Consider the following 22,921-nt stretch of genomic DNA (forward strand, 5'->3'; position numbering starts at 1 on the left):
TGAGCTTGGAGGAGGTGATCCTTTAATATCAGTTTTCTGGGGCTCCTCTTCCCTCCAGGGCTTATTCCATGCTTCTCTACCAAGCAGTCTCCTGAAGAGGAGTCCAAGAGTGTTTGTCTCAAGGTGTAGGGGTGCCTGTCTGTAACACTAGCACCAAATATCTAAAGTGGAGAGCCATCCTGCTGAGAAGGATGTTGCTCTACCTAATGCCACATGAGTTGAGCAGATCACAGCTAGCCTACACATGACAGATGTCCAAACTCTGCCTTCTATCAATGTAGATGACTGATCAAACAATGTCAATATGTACTGAAATCTGTTATTGGATAGCCTACTAATCATCATGAGCAAGTGACTGATGTACATAAGTCTTCTGATGCTTGCATTGCACTTTCATAAAAGAACTATTCATTCATCAGCTCTGATGAGCACTAACAAGGAAAACATATTTGCAGCAGCTGGACAGCTTGATTAGTTCTGTATGCCAAAATATGAAAGATTACTTTTCTGCAAGACTACAGTAAATGAGCTATGAGGGACAGCACTACTCAGCCTTGCAGGCTGTGCAGATGTAAACTGGCACAGCTCATTCATTCATCTACAAGTGGGAACTGACAAACAAAACCAGATGAAAGAAGGCATTTTTGAAAAAATCAAGGTCTAACTCATGATCATGAGTTATCAACTACAGCATCTGCACCTTCAAGAAAATTGAGTGATGTCAAAATAATCATTAACAGATGTGGTGCCAATTACAAGACCAAAGGCATGATTTGCTTACAGCAAACCTTGCAAGCTCCTACCCTCATTGCTTCACAGCTGTGATATGCAGATGCATTGGTACATAGCTGTGACAGCACGAAGGTTCAACACCACCTCTCCAGAAGCAACAACTGGGTGAAACTGCCTGTGTACTTGTGTGCTGCTGAACTCTCTCCTGACGACAGCAGCAGCAGAGATGAAGCCTTACTCAACACACTGAGCAACTGTATCTGCACCCCACCATTGTGGGGAGTGGCTTGGGTACAGGGATAGAACATTCAGGCCATCTTAAAATGGAAATCCAGCATATGCATTTAATACTCACAAATGCAAACATATAGAGCAGCAATGCTTCAAAACCTGTTTAATGCTGACCACTGTTGATACAACAGACTGTCCCCTAACCAAAAAAATCCAGTACTGTCTCGGATGAGCTGCTAGGCAAATGCAAGATCAAGACTGCAGACAATTGCCCAACTGACATTGCTGATAAGCCATGCTCCAATCCGGAAGCTCTGAGCTATACAAAGGCACCATCCAATTGATCTAAGATGCAGACAGCTGTTCTACAAGACTCAAGATCTAAGACCAAAAAGATCCACCACATTATCTCTCTTTTGGTCAAACCAACCTACAACATAGGTATTTCCATGTTAACTTATGTTTTAACATGCAGAATCAACCTTCAGAACAATAATGCTTATTCCACATAGAACCACAGCTGAAGAAATGGGCAGACAGGAATCTCAGAAAGTCCAACATGGGGAAGTGCAAAATCCTGCACCTGGGCAGGAACAACTACAGGCACCACACACTCTGGGACCTAACCAACTATAAAGCAGCTTTGCAGAAAAAGACCTATACACATAAAAATGTACATATACCTGTGAGTGTGTGTGTGTATACACACATCTGAAGGGAGGGTGCAAAGAGGATGGAGCCAGGCTCTTTTCAGCAGTGACCAGTGACAAAAGCAGAAGCAGCAGGCAGAAACTGAAACACAGGAGATTCCCTCTGGACATCTGGAAACACTCTTTCATTGTCAGGGTGACTGAGCACACGCTGCCCAGAGAGGTTGTGGAGTCTACATCCTTGAAGATACTCCTAAGCAAGCAAGACCTCCAGAGGTCTCAGCCAGCCTCAATCCCTGCATGGTTCTGTGACCAGACATAAAATCCTGTAACATGTGCAATAAAAGCCTGACTGGCTGAACATACAGATCAAATGAATTATGTGTTACTGCTCTATTAACTCATATCTACTAAGCTGAATCACACAGAGAGTATGCACAGGTGCCTAAAAGTACTTTAAAGCATATTTGTTTAGCCAAACTATGTTAAGAGCTCACCTGTAAGAGGCAGCAACAAAACACTACGATGGAGACAAACCTGACAAAACATCAGCTGATTCAGGGGTGAAAATGACACCATATAACAGCTTCAGCAATCACATACTGACTAACTTATAGCACTACCAAATCATAACAATTTTGAGACAAAGGCCATACCAACCCTCTTACATCACATGGACAAATTCAACTCTCAAGGCCTGTGGAATTACATTTAAAGTACTAGACATGGCAGCTACACCTATGACTTACAAGTGCTGGGGAAATAATGCACCTTGTGTTTGCTAGAAACACAGTGTGTTCTAAGTCTCACCTGCACCTGAGCTTTTAACAGAACCTAAACCACAGTTTCAGTCCAACCTAGCTAGCCCATGGCAAAGTAGAGAATTTGAAGCCATAGCCAGCCAAGCACCAGTTCAGGTGTAACTGTATCCCCAGGTGGTTGCTCATCCAACGCTCTGTGCAACTTCAGTACTCTTGTTATTGTCAGCTGAGTGAATAAAAATAAAATTACCTGAATGTAGCAGTTCAGACTAATACAAAAAAATTATGCTCATAACAGTCTGGAGTGACAGGAAGATTTCAAAGCATTTGCCCCTGAAGAGTAGTTCACTGAAGTACAGTCAGTACTGAGAAGGGACGATGCCTTCATTACTACGTTTAATTACCATCAGAGGGCAATATATCATTTTGTCCAATCCTTGAACTCCAGCATAGTTTGGAAGTATTCTCTCATGTACAGCATCTCCGAATAACAGAAAATCTCTGTCTTGTGGTTATCTCATTTTTAAGACACTTCCCAAGACACTAAATTTTCTTTAAGTGTTTAAAGTATGTTTACTTTCTTCTCCCAAAAACACAAGATTAAAAGGTTGAGGAAAGGCAAGAAACTCACAAAGGAATGCAGTTTCCAGCCAGATCTCTGAGACAGTCCTCTGCCAGTTTTGGTCTCCAGAAGCATAAACGTTTAGACTTGGAGGATACTACAGAAATTTATCAACTCTTTAAGGAAAAGTAGGCATTTTGTTTAAATTACAGTTAATGAAGAATCAGCTGTAGTGTTTTCTAGGACAGCTCTGGCTAGAGACTGACACTGGCAAGCAAACAAGGTGACAGATTTAAGCAGGCAGAATCCTACAGACTTCAGATGTTTCACAGACACAACCATCTTACTGCTGCTGTCTGCACCCTTTTCTGCAGGTCTAGAAAAAGCTGAGATTCCTCTGGACTCCAAACCCAGTGAGATCCTGCTATCTATAAATAAGTCAGCGTTGGGCAACCCTGAAAACCAGACCACAACTCAACTACAGCAATCCAAGCGCAAGCATTAGGAAGTCAGGGGTATATTTTCAACCCTCAGTACTCATTTACTATGCTGGAGAACAAACTGTCAGGGACAACAGCAAGAGACTGATTAACTCTGGTATAATGGGACTGGGAAAGGCTACAAGCTTCTACTAACATCTCACATTTAGAATTAAACAGCTAAAACAGCTCAAAGCAGTGAAAGCTTTTACTCTGCAATTTCCTGGAGCATCAGCATGCACATCTAGATAGAACTCAGTCATTTTAGGCATTGTCTTTTATCTAGCTATGACTTCCTTTCCAGAAGAGTTCCAGTAATGTTTCTGGAAATTCTTAACTCCTGTTTGGAGCCAGAAAAACTCCTGTTCAGAGACAAGGCTGTTAGGTTCTCTGAGGCAGCTGGAATATTTTTTATCTCAGTATGCAAAACTTGTAAAACATTTGTATTTCCCCGGAGTGTACCACCATTTAAAAGATCTTTGCCACAAGTAAAATTACATTTTTTATCTTGATGTCTCTTATCTAAACCAGACTCTGAAGACACACTTTTCCTTATATTCAACTCTATGACCACTAAAAACAGTGCACTGCAGACAGAGCTCTAGATTCTAAAATTAAATTCTACTACCTTATTCTGCTGGAAGTGACTGAAGATCAATTATAAAAGCACTCTTCTAATTTGCAGACGAAGTATCCTATAAATGCAAGTGTACTAAGAAAAATACGCAAATAGAAAATTTCCCTTTCTTTGTAAGTAGAGACTTTTTTCTGTGAAGAATCCTCCAGCCAGCTAATTATACTATTCAACAAACCATTATCTCCAGGAGATTGCTTTTTTCAACAGAACCTTGGTTCTATTCCTGTCAAGTATGCTTGATCAAATGTTCCAGGGCATAATGCAAGCCACATTTATTATGTTGCTAGATATTCAGAACGTCCTCAGTATTTCAGCATTTTGATCCCAGACATTCAATGGGATGGAAAAAGATAAGGAATAAAGTCAAACTCCTTTGATCATGATGTACTTAGTAAACACAAATAATCCATGCAAGAGTTAAGCTATATGTTGCTACTTAAACCAATATACAGTGGTATCAACAGGATCTTTGCACATTAACGCTTCTTTCATTCAGCAGCAAATGCCCAATTTATTCTTATACTTCAACTTTAGATTCAAAATTGATATTCTGCAGCTTAATGCACCAATGACTTTTTTTGAAAAGGCATTGTTATTATAAGCCACACCTTAAATTAAGGATTTGAAAATAGTATCAAATATTTATGTATAAAAACTCCCAAACCTTAATTCAGAACACTTCATAAAGAAACAAAATTTATGCAATTGTAAGGAGATCCTAGCTCTGCCCATCCCACTCTTAACAGTCCTACCTCCCACAACTTTGGAATTTCTCCACCATTCTGAGCTGAATTTGTTAAAATATATCACTAAGAAATGTTACATTTTTTAAAGATCGTTGAATTAAGACCCAAAAAGAGCAACAATCTCAGTAAACCTTTGTCATGAAACAACTTCATTGCGATCTCAATTTTATCAGACAACACAGACCCTCTCCAGAAAACATTACCCCAATAACGGGAAAAAGCAAATTGCTTTATGTTCTAGTAAATCATCTCAAGCCTTGGTGTTCACTAAAGCTAGGTGTTACAGCTCCTTCAAACCTCAAACCGAGCCATTTTGTTAGATATGCCACGTGCAATAGCACGGTCCTTTGCCCTAAGGAATTCAGAATCCAGAACTGACAAGCCACCTGACTCAACTCCAGGACTGAACTCCCTCACTTCTGCAGGGTGATTTCACATCACTGCTGCCAGCCATAGGAATACATTATTGTTCCACGGCCCATGTGAACAACAGCTCTGTGACCACCTTCCGACGGGCCAGAAGCCGGGAGGTGAGAACGCCCGGGAGCGCTAAGCACGGGAAGAGCAGAGCTGAGCTCGCAGCCTCTCTGCACAAAACTGCTGCTGCGCCTGTTCTGACCGATCAACGGGCACGCCACAGTGCCCGCACAGACGCCGGGCTCTTCCCAGCGCCCCAGGCCTCCCGCCTGCCGCCCCGGGAAGCCGGGAAGCCGGGAAGCGGGGCGGTCCCGGCGGCCCGCGCCCTCCCCGTTATGCAACGGCGCCCCGCCCCTTCCCGCCGCGCGGGCGCCGCCCCCGCGGGCACGTGACCGGGAGCCAGCCGCCGCCATATTGGACGGGGCGGGAAGCGGCGGTCACCATCAGGCACCGCTTCCGTGTTCCCCGCGCAGGGGGGCTGGCGGAGCGGCAGCGGGGCTGTGCCCCTCACGGGGCGCGGGGGATCCGCGACCCACCCGTCCTCCCCGCAAGCAAAGAGAGGGGTCACCCCGTTTACGCGGGCCGTGACGGCGCTCGGTGTGTAGGGGCGTCGTGTCCCTCCTCGCTCCCCCTCCCGCCGGTCCTTCTGCCCCCGCCGCGCCCGGCTGTGCCCGTCTAACGGGGGAGCAAAAAGCCCGCGTCCCCCTTCCGGGCGCGGCCATTGCCACCCGCGACGGGCACCGCCTGCCCGAGCACTTCCCGGGCGGCCGCGGAGCACCGCGACCACCCTGAAGGCTCCCGAGCAGAGCTGCTTGGGCTGCCCGGCTTGGAGCGGGTCATTCCCAGAGATGGAGCCCTGCCCTTTCGACACGAGCCCAGCCGAATAAAATTTCAGAGAGGTCTTTATGAACCGTTCTAGTTCACAAACACAGAGCCCTGAAGGCACTCAAATTTCAGAGATTAAAGGACGATAAAAGGCCTGTGGACACCCGACAGGATTTTAAAATCAAGTTCAATTTAACGCTACGGCAGCATTTTTCCAGGGAAGTCTTTAACCCTGCTACTGGCTCCATCTCTTCCAGCGTTTTATCTGCGAGGGTCCCACTGTCCCCATGGAACTGAAAATACTCTGCAGAAACCCACTGATCCCTCTGTTCCCTGTCAGCCATTATTTCCCAGAAAGGCTGTGCTGTATTTACAATTAGCCATTAAGAAAGGGGGGAGGGGGAGGAAAGCCTACGGAAGGGTTGCCGTTTCACTGCTGTGTCGACTATGGAGTATGTGATGTGCATGTTCAGCCAAGCTGACTCGGGTCTCTCAGTGTTCCCTGAGTAAACAAAACCACCACAACTTGGACAACTGCTTTTATGCTGAAGCCAGAACACTGCACAAAACTGACTTCCATTCCAGTAGTTCACGGGAGCCTGCTCTCCCAACGGCATTTGGTGGGACACACTGAGCAGCTACAACTGCTGTGCCAGCTCCAGGCAGGAAGTATGTTTCCGGTTACTAGCACTTTAAACCCAGAGGAACAGTGTCCAGTCTTACCACTTCCTGCAATTCAATCTTCTCCCCGGAAAGATGGACTTTCAGGATTAATTCTGGGATAGAACTAGACTTGATGCAGGCCAGCGAGCCAAAATAAACACTTTTTGGTCTGATGTTCCAAATTCATTGTGATTTCAATCCCCTAACATCTGCCCATTAGTTTATGGCCTGCCAAATGCATTTTGGCCTTTAAATGATATAAGCATTTACTTAATACATCTGAAGGCTTAGAAACTCATCCCTCTCCTTCAAGTACTCCTCAGGAGCATATCCCATCTTTACCAAACAGAAGGAGCCATTCCTTTCATACAGCAGGCAATGCCGAAGTTTTCTACAAGTGGACTGAAATGGACTGCACTGCAAGCAACTTAGGAACAAAATCCAAAACCCCAACCCTTACTGCTTTGTACCCTTTTCTGTCAAGTAACTCATGAAAACCTGATGGGTTCAGTGGAACAGTACTATAAACACCCATCTTCCAGCCCTTCCTTCCCCTTTGCACGAGAGGCCATCTATAGACCAAAAACTGCAGAGCTCCATGAGGACGGCTTGGCTGCATAAATATGGGGCAAATTTTAAAGCCAATGCTTATCAAGAGGGCAGCAGTGAACGGCACTGGGGGAAAACCTCCGCTTAAACAGAGCTACTGCACAGGAGAAAGCTTCCGTTGTCACTCACTGCAAGTCCTCATCCCCGGTGACAGCCACCTCCTAGCAACAAGTGGCACATCGGCTTCCAAGATGAGCTTTGCTGTTTCCTGACAGCCACCCAAAAAAATCAGTTTTTCTCCACACAGAAGCTCCAGTTGTGACACTTTGTTGCTTTAGTGGAATCATTACCACCCCTTCCCCAACGTTGTCAGCCATCTCACTGAACCCGGTATTTCAGAGAACCAGCCTTCGAGCTGGTGACCCGACCCTGATTCTTGCCAAGTTCAAGCCTGTGTCTCATTTTGGGAAGGGGCAAGGGAGCAGGCTCCATATAAAAAATATTTCAACGTATTCTATAGGTTTGAAGCCCCTAGAGAATGCTCTCTTAGGCAATCTGGTCTCTATCTAGCATGACTGTTATTATTATTTCTATTTTTACAAGTTTAGTCAAGCTGTTGCTTGTATTCCTGCATCGTACAGTGGCCTACAGCGTACAAGGCAGCCAGTTCAGTACTGTGCACCCTGCACTCCAGCACGGCAGAGTTCCAGAAAAAAAAGCAGTGTTCCAGAAAGCATGGCAGGCTAGGAAAATCAGCCCTTCCCCCCGCCAAGAAATTCGTAGTAGACACTCCGCAGCAGGTTGTGGGGGCGGCCGGGGCTGACACTGTCGTGGTAGGGGGAGGGCGGGAGGGACTACATCCCAATGGGGGGATTCGGGGAAAGCAAGCAGCCGCTCTTACGAAAACGAGAGACCGATGGAAGAAGGACCCGCTGAGATGGCGCAGCAGGAAGAGCGCAGGACGCGGCGTTACCTGGGCTGGGTGGCGGCCGAAGCCCTCCTCCTCCTGGTCCCCGCACAGGGCTCTCCGCAGCCGCTCCAGGTGCTCCCGCAGTGTGACCCGCTGGTGGAAGGAGAAAGCCGGGTGCAGCGAGGCCATGGTGAAGAGCAGGAGCAGCTCCTCCTGCGCGCCGCAGCCCAGGCCCTGGGCGGCGGGGAGCCCGGCCTGCCCGTTCTCCGCGGCTCCGTCCATCACCACCACCACGTCCCCCTCCTCCTCCTCCTCCTCCTCCTCCTCGGCCGGGGCCCGCCGCGCTGCCGGGCAGCTCTGCAGGATGGAGTCCACCTGGGGCAGGAGGCGGTGCAGGCGGCCGGCGGCCTCGCGGTTCTCGGAGCCCAGCAGGGCCAGGTAGACGATGAGCTTGGAGCGCACGGCCGGGTCGCGGAAGTCGCCGAGCTGCCCGGGGTCGCTGAGCCCGTTGGCCTTGGCCTCCGAGTCGCGGAGGCAGTGGTAGTCCTTGCGGGCCAGGTCCTCCAGGCAGGAGCCCAGGAATCGCAGCTCCAGAGGGTTGCACAGGTCCAGCAGCCCCACCATGAACTCCAGGCGCTGCGCCGAGCCCAGCACCAGCCCGAACCACTCGTACACCGTCTCCTTGTCGGTGCGGGCGGCCGCCGAGCCGGGACCGCCGCCGCCCGGAGCGCCCAGCGAGGCGGGGGGGGGCGGCGGGCCGGGCCCAGGCCCCGGCCCCAGGCCGTGCAGCCGGCTCGGCCTCTCCAGCCCACACCCCCTTCCCGCCGCCGCCGCGGCGCCCCCGCGGGCCCGGGGCACCTGCTGCTGCAGCGGGAGGTGACAGTCCAGGGCACCACTGGGCTCCTTCAGCCCCGCCGCCGTCCCATCTTCCGCCGCTGCTGCCTTGTGGCTCGTCTGCTTCAGGGGCAGCTTCATCTTCAGCATCCTCGGCGGCGGCGCGGGGGGGACGCGACGCCCGCCGGCACCCGGCGGCAGCGGGGAGGTGGCGGCGCTCAGGCGGAGCCGCTCATGCCGCTCATGCGGCCCGGCCGGCGCGGGAGCGGCGCGCGCACACGCGGAGCGGGCGGGAGGGCGGCCGAAACGGTCCCGGCGGGCGGGGAGGGAGGAGTGGGCGGGCGGGGGGGGGCTCGGTTGCGGCGGCGGCCGTTCCCCGTCTCCGCCTCTCCCCGGCGCTCCCCCCTCTTCCCGCCTGTGTCCGGCGCCCGCGCAGAGCCGGTAGGCGCCGGCGGTGGAGCGCTCGCGACCCCGGGCCGGCGCGGCGGACCGGCTGAGGCCCGAGCTCCCGGCGGGGGGACGGGGGCAGGGGAAGGGCGGGTGGCGGGCGGAGCGCGCGCGCGCCTCTCCGCCTATGGGCGCCGCCCCGCGTCAGCGCGCGCGCCCGCCCGCGGCCGGGGGGCGCGAGCGGGGCGGCGAGCTGTGCGCGGGCTGCGCGCGCGGCGCGCCCCGGGCACGCGCGGCCGCCGCGGCCCCGCCCCGCCAGCGGCCCGCCTGGCGCGCGGCGCAGGGAGCGGTGCCCGGTTTGGGAACGGGCGGGGGCTCCGGGTTTGTCCGGTGAGTTCCATTGGTCACGCCGATGGGAACAGGTCAACAGTTCGCCTGGGACCAGTCTGAGCGAGCCTCCGTATCGCCTGGCTAAAAGATTTCCCTGAGATAAGGCCGTGCCTTGGCTGATGGCTCTGGTGTACGGAGCCACGTGGGTTTGCCCAAAGCCGGCAGGAGCGGGCCCAGAGCTGTGCCGTGCCGGTGGTGGAACAATGCTGAGTGTGGAAACATGGCTGCTACAGGCCTTTCTAATTTTTATTTCCTAATTTCTAAAGTCTGATGCAGTTGAAACTTCTGCTATTGTAAGATGTCTCCTTTTAAAAAATCACTATTGTTATAGGATCGTGGCTTTCCACCGAGGTTGTTTTTTTTTTTTTACAGTAGGGAAATAAAGGGAATATTGCAGAAAAAAATATAGTTCAGCAGAATGGCTTAGGGATACTCCGTTAGGAAATAGCAGGCTTACTGCTCTCTCATTTCCCCAATTGTGTTCCCAACTATTGTGTTCCACAATGAAGAGCCTACAATTGTAAGATTAACCAGTGCTCTGAGTAATCACAAAGTTTCAGTGCTCCTCGCTTTGATTCCCCCACAGTTACATAAAGGAGGTGTATTTGAAAGGAGAACCAAGTCTGTGGCTTGCTTAACAGCACAGTGAAGAATAAAATTAATTTTAATTACAATTATGCAGAGCAGCATCCCTGAACTGCTTACAGCCTCAAAGTATAAACTGCCAGATCTGACTGCCCCTTATCTGTTTGTTCAGAAGCCGATGGTGCTATGATGAAGAGCTTTATCAAACAACTAAGAAACTGTCATGCAGATTATAATAGTCTTGTATGCATCACTCAGATTTACCACAGAGCAGTCTTGAATGGTGGTCACAGACTATAACATTTCCTGCATTCTTATATATGTACAGCAAACAACTGTATTTTACTTTTAAAAATTAAATGACTAATTTGAAGGTAGCTCATGTTGGGTTTATAAGTTCCTAATGGCTGTTCAGTCCTCTTCTAGTGACACAAATGGACTTGACCCTAACTCAGCGCAGCTCTCCTCGCTCATTGGCATCACAGGAGCACTGCCGCTGTCCTCACCGCCTCTTCAGGAGTGGAATGAGGAGTGGGAAGTGGGTCAGACCTTACCCTTCCATCTCTGACTGCCAACAATTCTTTGCTGGTCCCAGGACTAGGGTGGTGAAGAAAAGTTGCATGAAGTCTCGTGAACTTGTTTTATCCTCTTTTATTTGATACTGTTTGGCAGTTATGGCTGGGCTGAACCTGTGAATCTTTCCAGATCCCTGCAGTCATTAGCTAAAGCAGCTATCATAATGCCACAGTAGAATATTTTCTTATGTTGTCATTTTGAAGCAGTAATTCTAGAATTACAGCAATTCTTGTCATATTATTGTTATATTTTTTTCCAAAGAAAAATTACTGTGACTGTCTTGGGGGATGTGCCAAGCTGGAATTGTGGAAGCACAGAAATAAGATGCGAGGTTTCTGCTTAGTAATTTGAACAGTTATTTAGTCTGAATAGAATTTGCAAGATCAGAATTACAATGATCCAAATGTTAGAAATAACATTTCCTACTTCAACAGTCTGTGATTCAAATAAAATGTGACATAGTTCCAAACAGATAACACTATAGAGAGTGAAAAAGGACTTTATTTTTGTGGTAATGGGTGGAAGGGGATGGCAGAAAGAGAAGGTCCACTGGTCCATTCAAAAATCCACAAAGGTAAGGTAAATCACAAGTTCATGAGGGCAGTGCTTGAAAGTACACTCTTCTCATCCAGAAAACACACACCCTATTTGTGACAGTTCCCAAGCTGATTCTTAGTTTAACAAATAAACTTAAGAACCTGATTAACTCAGTCCTTCTTAATTTTCCCTTCTTAAAGTCTTAAACTATGATACTTGAGGAAAACAGATGTGAAAGATGTGAAGTCAGGAGAGGAAAAAAAAAAAAGAAGGGAAAGGAACGTTATGAGGAGACAAAAAGAAGACAAAGATATTCGAAGTGGACTTACAAGTAATTCAGTAGCTAGTAGCTGAGGGAGGTGTCAGCAAGGGAGAGGGCAGTGCCGAAAGAGAACTGAAACTTAAGAGCCCAAGAGAAATGAAAGTGAAACTCTGGACTGTGAATGGAATGAGGACATGGAAGGGAAGTGCTCAAACACTGACAATCTAGTACAATGGGAAAAGCTACTATAAAATTATCTTGCCTATAGCAAGTGCCCTGGAGGTTTTTTAACCTGGGTTTCTTTAAAAAAATGTATAGCTTGCATAGGTCTTTAATGACTTGGGCCCACAGTCATGCTGACTTAGGGTGAGCAAATGTACAGAGCCTTAGAGGGAAAAGTATGTCTGTAATCTGTCTGAGCTGAAAGCCAGATGAACTCTGATGCAACACAGAGCAGGCAGAGGAGCAGCAGGACGGTGCTGCCGGTTCAGGAGCAGCACTTCTTTGGGAAGTGGGTTTCATTAGAGTACAGCAGGGGTCTAGTCTGACACCCCAGGACAAAGGGCAAGAAGCTGTGTCTAAGCAAGCCATGGTTGCCACTACTGGATTTGCAGCAAAAGGAATAGTAACTTTTCTGAGTCTTCCCCACCTGCTCTCTTTCCATCTGTACATCATAACCCCTGTTTACCAAACCCTCAGAGCTTCCTGAGTGCACAGAAGCTTCACTGCCAGTCTAGAAATGTCTTTACTGACAGGTTCTTCTGTGAGCCTTCTGGCTCAGCTTTTCTACCTGGCTGTGACCATCACTGTTTGGATGCATGAGCTGTGGAGAACATCAGGAGACACACAAGCCCTGGAGAGGCAGTTTCCTGTACTTTGGGTGCCACCACACCAAGTAGAGGCAGCCACAACGTGTCTTTTGAATGAAATCTCCTCCCTCACTAAGTTCTTCCAAAGAGGTAATCGGCATTGAGGGGTTTTGCTCAGCAGGCCTAAAACTTCCCCAGCAATGCTTTTAGATGGGGGGAAAACCATTAAGAAGACTAAAAAGCACAACACTATGACACTGGACTGAGTGCTGAAGCCAAAGGAGAACAACAAAGCAACCTTCAGCTCTATGAACATACAGTTACATTTCTTTTTTATTATTATTACTTTTTTTTTTTTTTTAATATTGGCTTCTCACCAAGGCAGTCAAAAGATTTTCCATTAATTCCAGCAACACATAAAATCACTTTCACAGTCTCTGTTTGTTTGTTCCCACTACTATGGATCTGGTAAAATTGTTTTGTAAGAATGGGAATGAAGTTGATCTGTGGTCCATTCAGAAATCAGATAGGAACACTGTAGGATATGTAGATATATCTTTCATATACAGCAGTATATATATTTATATATTTCATATCTATCAGGATTTTTTTTCATGTTGATACTGTCCCCCAGGTACTGTCTCTGCTACTAAGTATTTTCACTTTTAACAAAGGCTGTAACAAATCCTCAGTGAGGATCTTCGTGTGGATTCCCATACTACAGGGTAGAAGATACATAAATAAGGAAACAAATCTTTCTATCCTCCTTTCCTCCTTTATTCCTTTTCTTCTCTTTCTCCCCCTTTATTCCCTTTCTTCTCCTTTCCCAGACTGTAGGAAGATCAATTGCTTCTTTATATGAAGTTTGCAGATGTGTTTAATCCACTGTCAGTAACATTGTCAGGTCTCCCAGCCAAACTCCCAAGGTGTAAGGGAATAATTTCGGGCAATGTCAGACAAATGTCACACAAAAGAAAACAACCTGGAAGAAAAGATAAGTTCCTTGATAAAGCTCTGGAATGATTTTGCTGACTCATGATTTGTCCTTTATCTCATGACAGTTGGCATTTTTTGTGTAACTTGCCTTTTGTTAAATAGGAGGTAGTTACCTTTTAGCCCTGGCATCTGGAAGAAAAAGCTTTGAGAATGTGAGAACTCGAAATTCACTAAAAATAAAACCTGTCAAATTGATAGGTTGTTATTACTTGTTTTTTAATTCTTATTGCTGTGGTGTATTTTGAATATTTGAGCTGGTTTATTCTTTTAAACTCATTTTCAGCAGGAGTTGAGCAAGCTTATGTTTGAAAACTGAAGATATGTTTAAGAAAGCACTTTTTTAATATGCATGTGTGCAGTGAATACATGCATATTAAAGACATTTAAGACTTTATATTCAATATGAATAGTTAATGCAGAAGATGACCCATAGTCCTAATTATGTTAGCATCCAGTGTAAGAATAAACGTACAATTTTAAGCACAGTTTAAATGGTTTAAACATAATTTTGGATTTAAAGTTAGTGAAAAATAAGTTCAGAGTAGGCAAAGGGTGTGTTCCCAGGATCAGCTTCATTATGAAAGACTATTTCTAAAGTCAAAGTTGTTGGTTATTCATTTGCAAAGGTCAGCTGTCCCAGTCCTCTTTGGCAAGCTTGCCAATAAAGGTACTGTTATGGAACACGGTTGCAAATTTCAGCTCCCTGTTCAAGGGAAGCTGAACTGAGGCCACAGTCTATCTTTTACATAGCTGTCAAAGGTGAATTATTACCGTTTTCAGCTGGATCCAGCTCAGAAACCTGTGAAAGATGGAAACGTTACCAAGCTGCTAAGATAGGGGGCCTATTTCAACTTCAGTGCAGTATTCCAGCCTGTGAAATGCATGGCTGTCTGTATTGGTTTGCTTTCCTCCTTGTAAAGTTATTGAGAGAACTTAAGGAAAGTTAAATGTGCAGAAGCACTGGTATATTCATATCCTTTGGTTCTTCTTTCTGGCCAGTGGTTTCCTTGCACTGACTGAAATTCTCAGTGGGATTCTACCGTCACCAAGCACAGCCTGCACTGATTCAGGTCCCCCTGAGTTAAGGCTGGTATAAATTGTGCAGTACCAGGATACCTTGTACCCAGAACTGAAATTTGCACAGAAAGCTACTACCCAATCTAGATGACAATTCCATTTCGTGGAAGAGAGCCATGGGCACTTCAACACTATTCAGCTTCGGGCTTTCTAATCTTTCATCAAGGACATCAGTGGTGACATGCCTGTGACTCCAGGTTGTTACAGGTGAACCATCGGTGTGTGCTTTCACAAGGAGCAGCACACAAACTCATGAACATGGGCAGCCTGCACACACAGGTCAGTTAATGCCAGGGCTTTGCTGTCATGGGAAGTACCACTTAAATAAGACCAGTAGACAGAAGACCATTTAAGCACCCGCCCAAACCAGTCTCTGTTCTAGTTAGCAGTGAAGTACATCCTTAAGTATAAAGCAGTGAAATTTAAACACCTACACAAAGAAGAAAAGACTTAGGCCACCTTAAGCATCTGATGAAAGTTAATTGAAATCTGTTCTGAAATGAGGGCCCGCAGAAGGAATGTGGGTGTGGCTCAGGCACCAGGCCTGCCTGATATTAGTCATGTACATGATAATTATGTATGCAACAAGCACCCGGGAATCAAACTGAGAGGTTTATTGGCTAGATTATTTCATAATGTCTACACTTGGGCCAGAAGGAGGAGAAGAGCAACCTGCTGATCAAACCATATGGAAACCACCATGTGCACTGGAGGTTCTTCAGAGCAAAGCTCTCACCTGTACAGATTCCAAGGTACCAGGGAGAAAGCACTACATCCTGACCTTTAAAATGTGCAGTTACAGTCACAAAGACCAAGGGATGCCAGCGTGAGCTGTAGAAGAGTCATGAGTCACTTGTGAGATTTGTGCTGCAGAAGGAACATGTTATCCCTTTGCTCTGCTGGTAGTGCCAGTCTCTTTCTGTCTTAAACGATCCATCTGCTGCTGCCCAAATTAGACACACAGCTCTCGCCGTCACTGTGCAAAGCCGTCGCCAGCAGTGCTCAGAGTGTGCTGTTCTACGTAGCTCAGACCTTGCTTAGCATCTCACCTGCGGATGGGGAACCCCCTCGTGCCAGGAATGGCTTATGTCCCACTGAAGCCCTCAAAAGAGGAATTGTAGCTGCAACTGCCAGAGACAATTAGCCAAAGCTGGGACCCTGTAGGTTTTTGCCAGGAGCCCAGCTGAAGGGCAAAAGGAGAGATCTTCCTCTGGGGTGGGAGTTGCTGTCATAAGCCTATGGATGAGACTGGGTCTGGTGGAAAAATGACCACCTCAGCTGCACAGCTCAGTGCTGCTGGGGGTATGAGGTGGTTTTCCGCTACTGCTTTTTTGTCTTCTGCTCCATACCATTTTTTTGGCTCAGGGCACACAACATCACTGTTTAAAAAATCCTCAAGCCTCAGCACACTTTGGTACTCTGTTGCTGTTTGTTTGTACCCACTGCATACATTAACCTGAAAACAGTGCAGGAGTGCTTACCAGAGGAGGTGTTACACGCTGGCATTCAGTTATGGTAAAGTAGGTTGTGAAAATAAGTAAAACCGAAGAAGAAACCTTCACTTTCCTCCTGCTCTCTCCCACAATACATGTATTTATTTTGAGGTGCCCATAGTTCAATTGTCCTCGAGAGTTTTCCTCTTTGCTCTTTGGGGGTGTCCAGTATTCAGTTCAGCTGTGAATCCCTGCTTGTAAAGCAGGAGTTCTCCATTTGGCAACATCTTGGCAATAAAAGAAGGAATTGGAAATCTCTCAATGTGTAGGTGTTTCATTCTGGAGGTGTTTCTGGCTTTCTACTTCTGAAGAATGAGTAGGTTGCCTTGAAATATTGACATTTGCGGAAGCTCTTTAAGTCTGATCTGTATTTATTAGGACTTTATAGCATATAAGCGGGATGTCTTATAATCTGGGGTCTATGAAGAAAAGCATCACAAAATTTACTCCAGAATAAAGAAATAATTCAATGAACAGTTGAGTGGATACCTCCTACAGAAGAAAAAAAGGAACCTACATAAGCTCTGGTTCCTACTGAAATTAATAGCCCCACTTCGGTGGCTTTTAAAGGTCCAAGGCATCAGATTTGCTGTTTAGTGTCAACATCTCAAATCCCGAGCAAAGCTGAAGTAGGGGACTGTGGTACAGAAAATATCTAAAGCTCCAGCCTCACCCCCTGAGGCATCACAGACTCCCACCACAAGGCCCTCCTCTGGTTGGGTGGTTTGGCTGTTTCAGCGGTGGTGCCTGGGCTCAGGAGCACCTGTGTTTCTTTTTCATAAAGAAGAAGAGGAATTTCTAAGTGGAGAATACAGGGTATCTTCTGTACCCATGAGATGAGTGGGTGCTCACCTCATTCCCGCTCTGGTTCAGCAAGGGCACTCCAGCATATGCTTAGCTTGAACTTGAATGTAACACTGATGATGCTTGTGACTTGTTTAGCAAAGAGAAATGTTTCGTGTGGCTGAAGCCCAAAGCCTTACTCTTTTTTTTTCCTCAGTTACAAGCTATCATTAATAATTGAAGACAAGGGTAGGGTCACAAATTACCCTATTCCATACTTACCTCAAGGGATGTTTTCAACAGGATATAATTGTCGTCCACAATCGTCTACTAACTCTTGAAATAATAGTTTAGTCATGCCTAGCTTTCTCTACCATGTATTGAAAGAGCAGTCAGAGTTTAGAAGAGGAATACCCTTCCTTTCCCAGAAATCTATGAAGCATTGCAGGCTCTGAAGAACAAAAAGCCTATGTGAGGAACAATTGGCAATAGGCCGGTTTTTAATTAACAAATTTTAAAACTTTTTTGTCAAAAAATTTCTTAGCATCTTCTTCTCAGTTGAGCACTTCCAAGATTTTTCTGTATTTATCCCATTTTTTCTCCTTTCTGTGCCATTTTATTCACAACTGCTCTTCTTTCTTAAATACTTGCCATTGGATATCAATGAGCTTCAAAAATCTTTTGATGGGCTTTGAAATCCATTCCCTTAATAAATCTGTTCTTAGCCCAAATGATGCTTTCTGGCTGTGACTTGTGCCAAATCTCTTGGTCCTTCCTGTTCCAGCCATCCATTCTGCTCTTGCAACATCCACCAAACAAGGCTGCCCGGTGTCTCTCCTGCAGAGGTCCCAATATTGCCCAATGCAAGGGAAGACATCACGTGTAGAAATCAGACTGCCACAAGGACAATGAGGACTACTGTGCTAGCCTCCAGTCCCCATTCAAGAACTTCCTTTTCATCTGTGTTATACTTCTACATTCAATTTTGATGATAAACTCACCTGGCCATGACAGAGACTTCCTCTGTCTTTGTGCAGTGGCCAAAGCATTGATCAAAGCCTCTAGAAAGTAATAAAATACCTAATAAAATAGCAATTAAGAAATCTGCTCTTGGGGACACGTTGCTTTTTCTATCTTTAATATGCCTGATGCACTTTGAGAAACTGAAAGAATTGCAATCTGTAAAGCTTTGAGTTTGCCTGAAGATGATGAGAAAGCCCTAATGATAGAAGGCTCAGATTGGAAAACGTTGTGAGCACACAGTCCACAATGCAGTACTCTTATCTATCTTGACAACCTGCTTTATCACCTCCCAGAGAAAAGGTGGCAAAATCAGTTAAATCAAATGAATTACCATTGCAGCCTTTTGCAGGATCCTTAAAAAGGCACTCCAGCTCCTCAGGAAAGGATGCTCTGTGCATGCATTTTAAATAACTTCAAGAGTTTAATTTTTTAACAATTTAATTACTATTCCGTGTCAGAAGGCAGTTGCAACATAATTTTGCCCAATTCTTTCTTTCTCTACATTTCCTGTTTTAAAGAGTCTCTGGGGATTGCCCTTCCTCAGTCCTGAACACTCTGTTTAAATATGTTAAAAAATAATCTTTGAAATGCGAAAATCTAGCTTGGATGTGTAGTTTGAATCTGGCATCTAATGAATTCCAAGGGTTCCCAGATCCCTCAATTTCTCTGAACATCACACTCTGACTAATTTAAAAATTCTACTGTCCGAGGAGCTCATGTTTTTTAAGCACTTAGAGAGCATAGTAATGAGCACAAGAGAAAAGCCAAAAGAATGTAACAGAGACATGAATTTCAAACAGCAAGTACCAAAAAACCTGAACATTACTTTTCCTTTCAAATAATCTTGCAACCATGAGAGGAAAAAAAAAAAAATTGTAGAAACTGATTTGAGACATGCAGTTTAACAAGATGTTTCCTCTCACTAGATCTCTGGAAATGCCTGGACTTCTTTTGCCATCTGCAAAGTGCTTTTCAAACATTGTTTACTTGATCTTAACCTTCTCCTGGGAGACCAGTGGGAAATTAGTGCATTCTTTTTCAAGGTATGGAAATTGAAACAAACATGGTTAAGCCTCATCATTTAGGAATTCATTCCCAGTGGATGCAATCTCGTCTGCAATTCTATCTTCAGAAGTGATGGCTGGAGGGAGCAATTGGAGAGGACAAGAATGGGCAAATTAGGAAGTTTCTAGAGCTAGGGATCTTTAATGATGAACAGAGATTAAAGAAGAACAGTATGTGAACTGGAATTGTGCTGAGGAGTGGGAACTGTTACTTGGAAGTCCTGTAAAATGTTTGAGAGTTAAACTAAAATGCATAGGCCTGGTGGGGCAGCAGGAGGCATCAAGGGAGCCTGCGTGCTCTGAAAGAAGCAAAGGGCAAGTTGCACGGCCTGCCTCGGGCTGTGGCACCAACCCTCCCTTGTCCCCTGTCTTCCCGTCTCCTGTGTGTGAAATGGACCTGGTACTTAGGCAGATTTTCTCAGGCAGGAGATGAAAGCAGGAGGGTGTTATGACAGAAGTGAGAAATGCAGCTGCACCTCGTTGCCTCTGGTTAGCCAGACACTGACCCACCACCACCCACCATTGCGCTGCCAGGGTATGTATATGCCAGGGTGTATGTACCTGTCAGTTCTCTTGTTTTGTCCTGGCCAAGAACACTGGCTTGCAATAAAAAGACCTGCAGGTTGAAAAACCTTGATGGCATATCTGAGGAACACATGCTTGTCCTGCCATGCAACATCATCAGAATAGCAGTGGTTTACTTGTTGGCTGTAAGATCCAGAAGGAAACATCTAATAGCTTGCTTCCCACTGTTTTGTCTCTCCTGTGGTCACCTCAAAGCTTTAGCCCGAGAAGGTTGGCAGAATTGGTCCATAGTGTGCAGTTAATTGCAGATTAAAACTCATGCAGATCAGGAACTTTGCCAATGAGATAATGTGAGACAACGAATTACGGCACTCAAGTAGGCTGATTTATCCCTAAGCGGTATCTGCCCTTTTAAATATCATCAGAACAGCCAGAACTTTTGACTTTAACAAAAGAAAAAAAAGGAAGAAAGGAAGAAAAAAAGCAAAGCTTTTGAAAATTATCCTGCATTTCATTCAGTGTGAATTAGTGAATGGTGTTGGACCTGAAAAGTATTGTTTTTCATAAATGATATTATTTGCAACAAATTCTCTATCAAATTGTGTCATACGGGACACAGCAGAAGCAGGACATTATGTTAGGAACAATTCCTAACCCGCACTGCCTAACCCTGTTAACACTCAGCATGAAGATCCATTTTACTGCACTGTAGCCATTTAAAAAGGAGCTTTAAATGGAAGTAGGATGATTGGAACCAACGAGAACATCCAACCAAATGAATTTGCATTGAAAAATGTTGTTATGTCAAAGCTGAAATGATTTGTAGGGATGCATTGGTTGTGATGAAATTCTTGATGGTCTCTGAAAACTGCAGCATTACCTTCTTACTGCTGACCAGGACACAAACACAAACAAACTTTGGGATTTTTTTTAATCTTGCAATAGATGCCTCAACACAATTTTGTTCTGCTCCATAAAAATTGTTTCAAAGCCTAATGCAGCTTGATAGCACATTTCCAAATGGTGGGAGGGAATTCATGTCTTGAGGCTGGCTACAAATTATACTCGTGTCTTCTTTAGAGCCCATTTACATGACTATAAGGGTGCAGAATTGCTGTTGTATAAGTGGGACTTGGAACATGGGGAGTATAATCTCAAGCAGAGCTTGCATATACACCCACAGTGTAAGTTTTGGGCACTGTTTGCTTTTATAGATGGGGCTTTCTGTGCCAAGAATCCTATAAAGCCAACCAGCATAGGTGTCATCAAGGAACAGCTAATAAAATAAGAACAGTTGAAATAAATAGACCCTGCGCCAACCTTTGTGTCATCATTTTTTATATCAGAACCCCTGTCCTGCAAAGTCCATAAAACTAGTCAATTCTGGATACTGTTTATTCTATAGGTATAATGGACATGCATATTTTTTGTGGGAAATGCTGCCTTTTAGGCTCATGCTGTCTTTAGCACACGGAAAAGCCTTTCAAACGTCCAAATTCCAGACCTCACCAAAGGCAAAAGTAGCTGTCAGGAAAGCAGGTCACATCAGTTACAGGAAGCAATTACAGAGAACAGCTGGAAAAAGAAAAATGCAAACCAGCCAGGTGTCAGCCACACTGAGGGAGACAAGATGGAAAGGCTGTAAAGGAAGGTAAGGTCAAGAAGAAAGCATAGGACAAAAAAAGGTTCCAGTGATCTCCAGTGCTCAGGAGAGAAGCCTGAGCTCTGCTCCTGTGTCTGACCTGTTCACGTACCTCAGTTGTGTAAGGCTGCTGGACAACAGCGTCTGCTGCTGGCATTTTCCTGACTCTACTGCAAATTATTTCAGGCAATTGAGTGAGGAAAAAGTTACAGGATTTTTATTTTTTTTCCAACTTGGTAATTTCAGTTTTGTGTCTGTTAATTTTCTGGTTTACTCTTTGAATTGTTCTCATCATGAGACAAACATTGTGTTGGGGCAAAGCAAGTGCCTGGCTGGACCTGTGCTTTTTCCAGCTCTGACAGCTTAAGCTGTCATGGAAATACACCCAAGATGTTTTCTAAGCCCAGAGCAAAATCTGCCATCTTGGGTCAGTGCTAGTTTCTTTAGAGCTATTGCTAGATCTACGCTGGGAATCTCTTCAAGGTCAAAACTTGCTTTTTTGCAGAGACCACCAAGCAGACATCCCAGACATAATAGTACTTAGCTATCACATCTGAGCTTACTTAAACTCGCAATTGATTTGGCAGAGGCCTCGTCCCCTATTACACATGCTTTGAACTATTCAATCTCTATTTTCAATATTCTTTTTATTTTGAAGGGAGGTGGTACTTCAGTCACTGTCATGTTGAAAACAAGAACTTCTGTACAGCACTCTGGTGGCAGCGCTGGTGGTTTTGATAATTTGCATGTCTAGTTTTGGTCAGCACTTTGGGCACCTGGCCATGTGTGGTGGTGGTGCTGCTGAGTTGACACGCACAGCCCCCGGTGCCAATCCAGGATTCCAGGAGAAGTGATGAGCAGTCCCCTCAGTAGCTGAGCCCAAGGCACTTTGACTTTTCCCCCTTCGGGGGCTCTGCCCTGAGTGCTGGGAGGAGCCGGAGCTGGAAAAGATGCTGGTGGTGGCATCATATGAGACTGTATCATTCCTGTTTGATGGGGCAGAGCACTGACCGATCTGTGATGTCTGGTGCATGCATAGATTGGGTAGGACTGCTTCTGCTCAGCACGACAGTTCATGGCCATTCTTTGTGGAGTTTTGGGAGACTGAAGGGACCTTGCAGGGCTTCTGATTCCAGGAAGGAGCAAATGGGGAAAGGTGGGGGATGTGCATGTCTGTTTGTATGTTAAATATTACCTAAAGGCTGAAGGAAAGGCAATCAATGCACGTCTTTGGTTAGGTGACTTCTGATTGTTCAGACAGTCTTTATGCACTGCTGGGTGGAGCAATATAAGAAAACCCTGAGTTATTCAGTATCTGCTTCTCTGTAGTGGTTCTTTCTGCTGCTCTCCTTTCTATTTACCTCCATGAGGTTCTTTAGTCTCTGAAGCTGTTGAGATAGAGGAAAGAACCTCATCTTCCCAGTCTCAAGTGGAGGAAGGCAGGCGGGCTTATTTCTTCCACTTTTGTTGGGGAGAGGGGAGAACTTCTTCCTATTCTTATTCCCTCCAGATAATTTGATTGGTATCAATCCACAAACTTGGCAAGGTGTAACTGACACTGTGGGATGACCTCCTGAATTTGTAACTACACAGCTTTATAATAGCACGGTGTGTAGGTGTGGGTTTTCTTGAAACCAATACTTGATTGACTGCAGCCAGGTTACACACAGAGTGCATTTTATTTGGGCTCCCTTTTTGGAGACATGCACGTGAGAGCATATACATTAACATAAGAGCATTTGCATGTGCTAATGTACGGGTAAGTCATCCTACTCT

The 22,921-nt window shown here is 45.7% G+C and overlaps 1 protein-coding gene across 4 annotated transcripts in view; it reads right to left on the reverse strand.

The window, feature by feature from the left end:
* ZCCHC2 (zinc finger CCHC-type containing 2) overlaps window positions 1-9,249 on the reverse strand; it is a 45,068-nt gene extending 35,819 nt beyond the window's left edge. For all 4 annotated transcript variants that reach the window (XM_032117084.1, XM_032117075.1, XM_032117066.1 and 1 more), the window contains exon 1: window positions 8,226-9,249. In XM_032117084.1, coding sequence (XP_031972975.1) covers window positions 8,226-9,146 — 921 coding nt within the window. In that variant the 5' untranslated portion in view covers window positions 9,147-9,249. The remainder of the gene's footprint in view (window positions 1-8,225) is intronic.
* Between the last annotated feature and the right edge of the window lie 13,672 nt (window positions 9,250-22,921).

Source organism: Corvus moneduloides, chromosome 1, assembly GCF_009650955.1.
Source record: "Corvus moneduloides isolate bCorMon1 chromosome 1, bCorMon1.pri, whole genome shotgun sequence".
Taxonomy (NCBI): domain Eukaryota; kingdom Metazoa; phylum Chordata; class Aves; order Passeriformes; family Corvidae; genus Corvus; species Corvus moneduloides.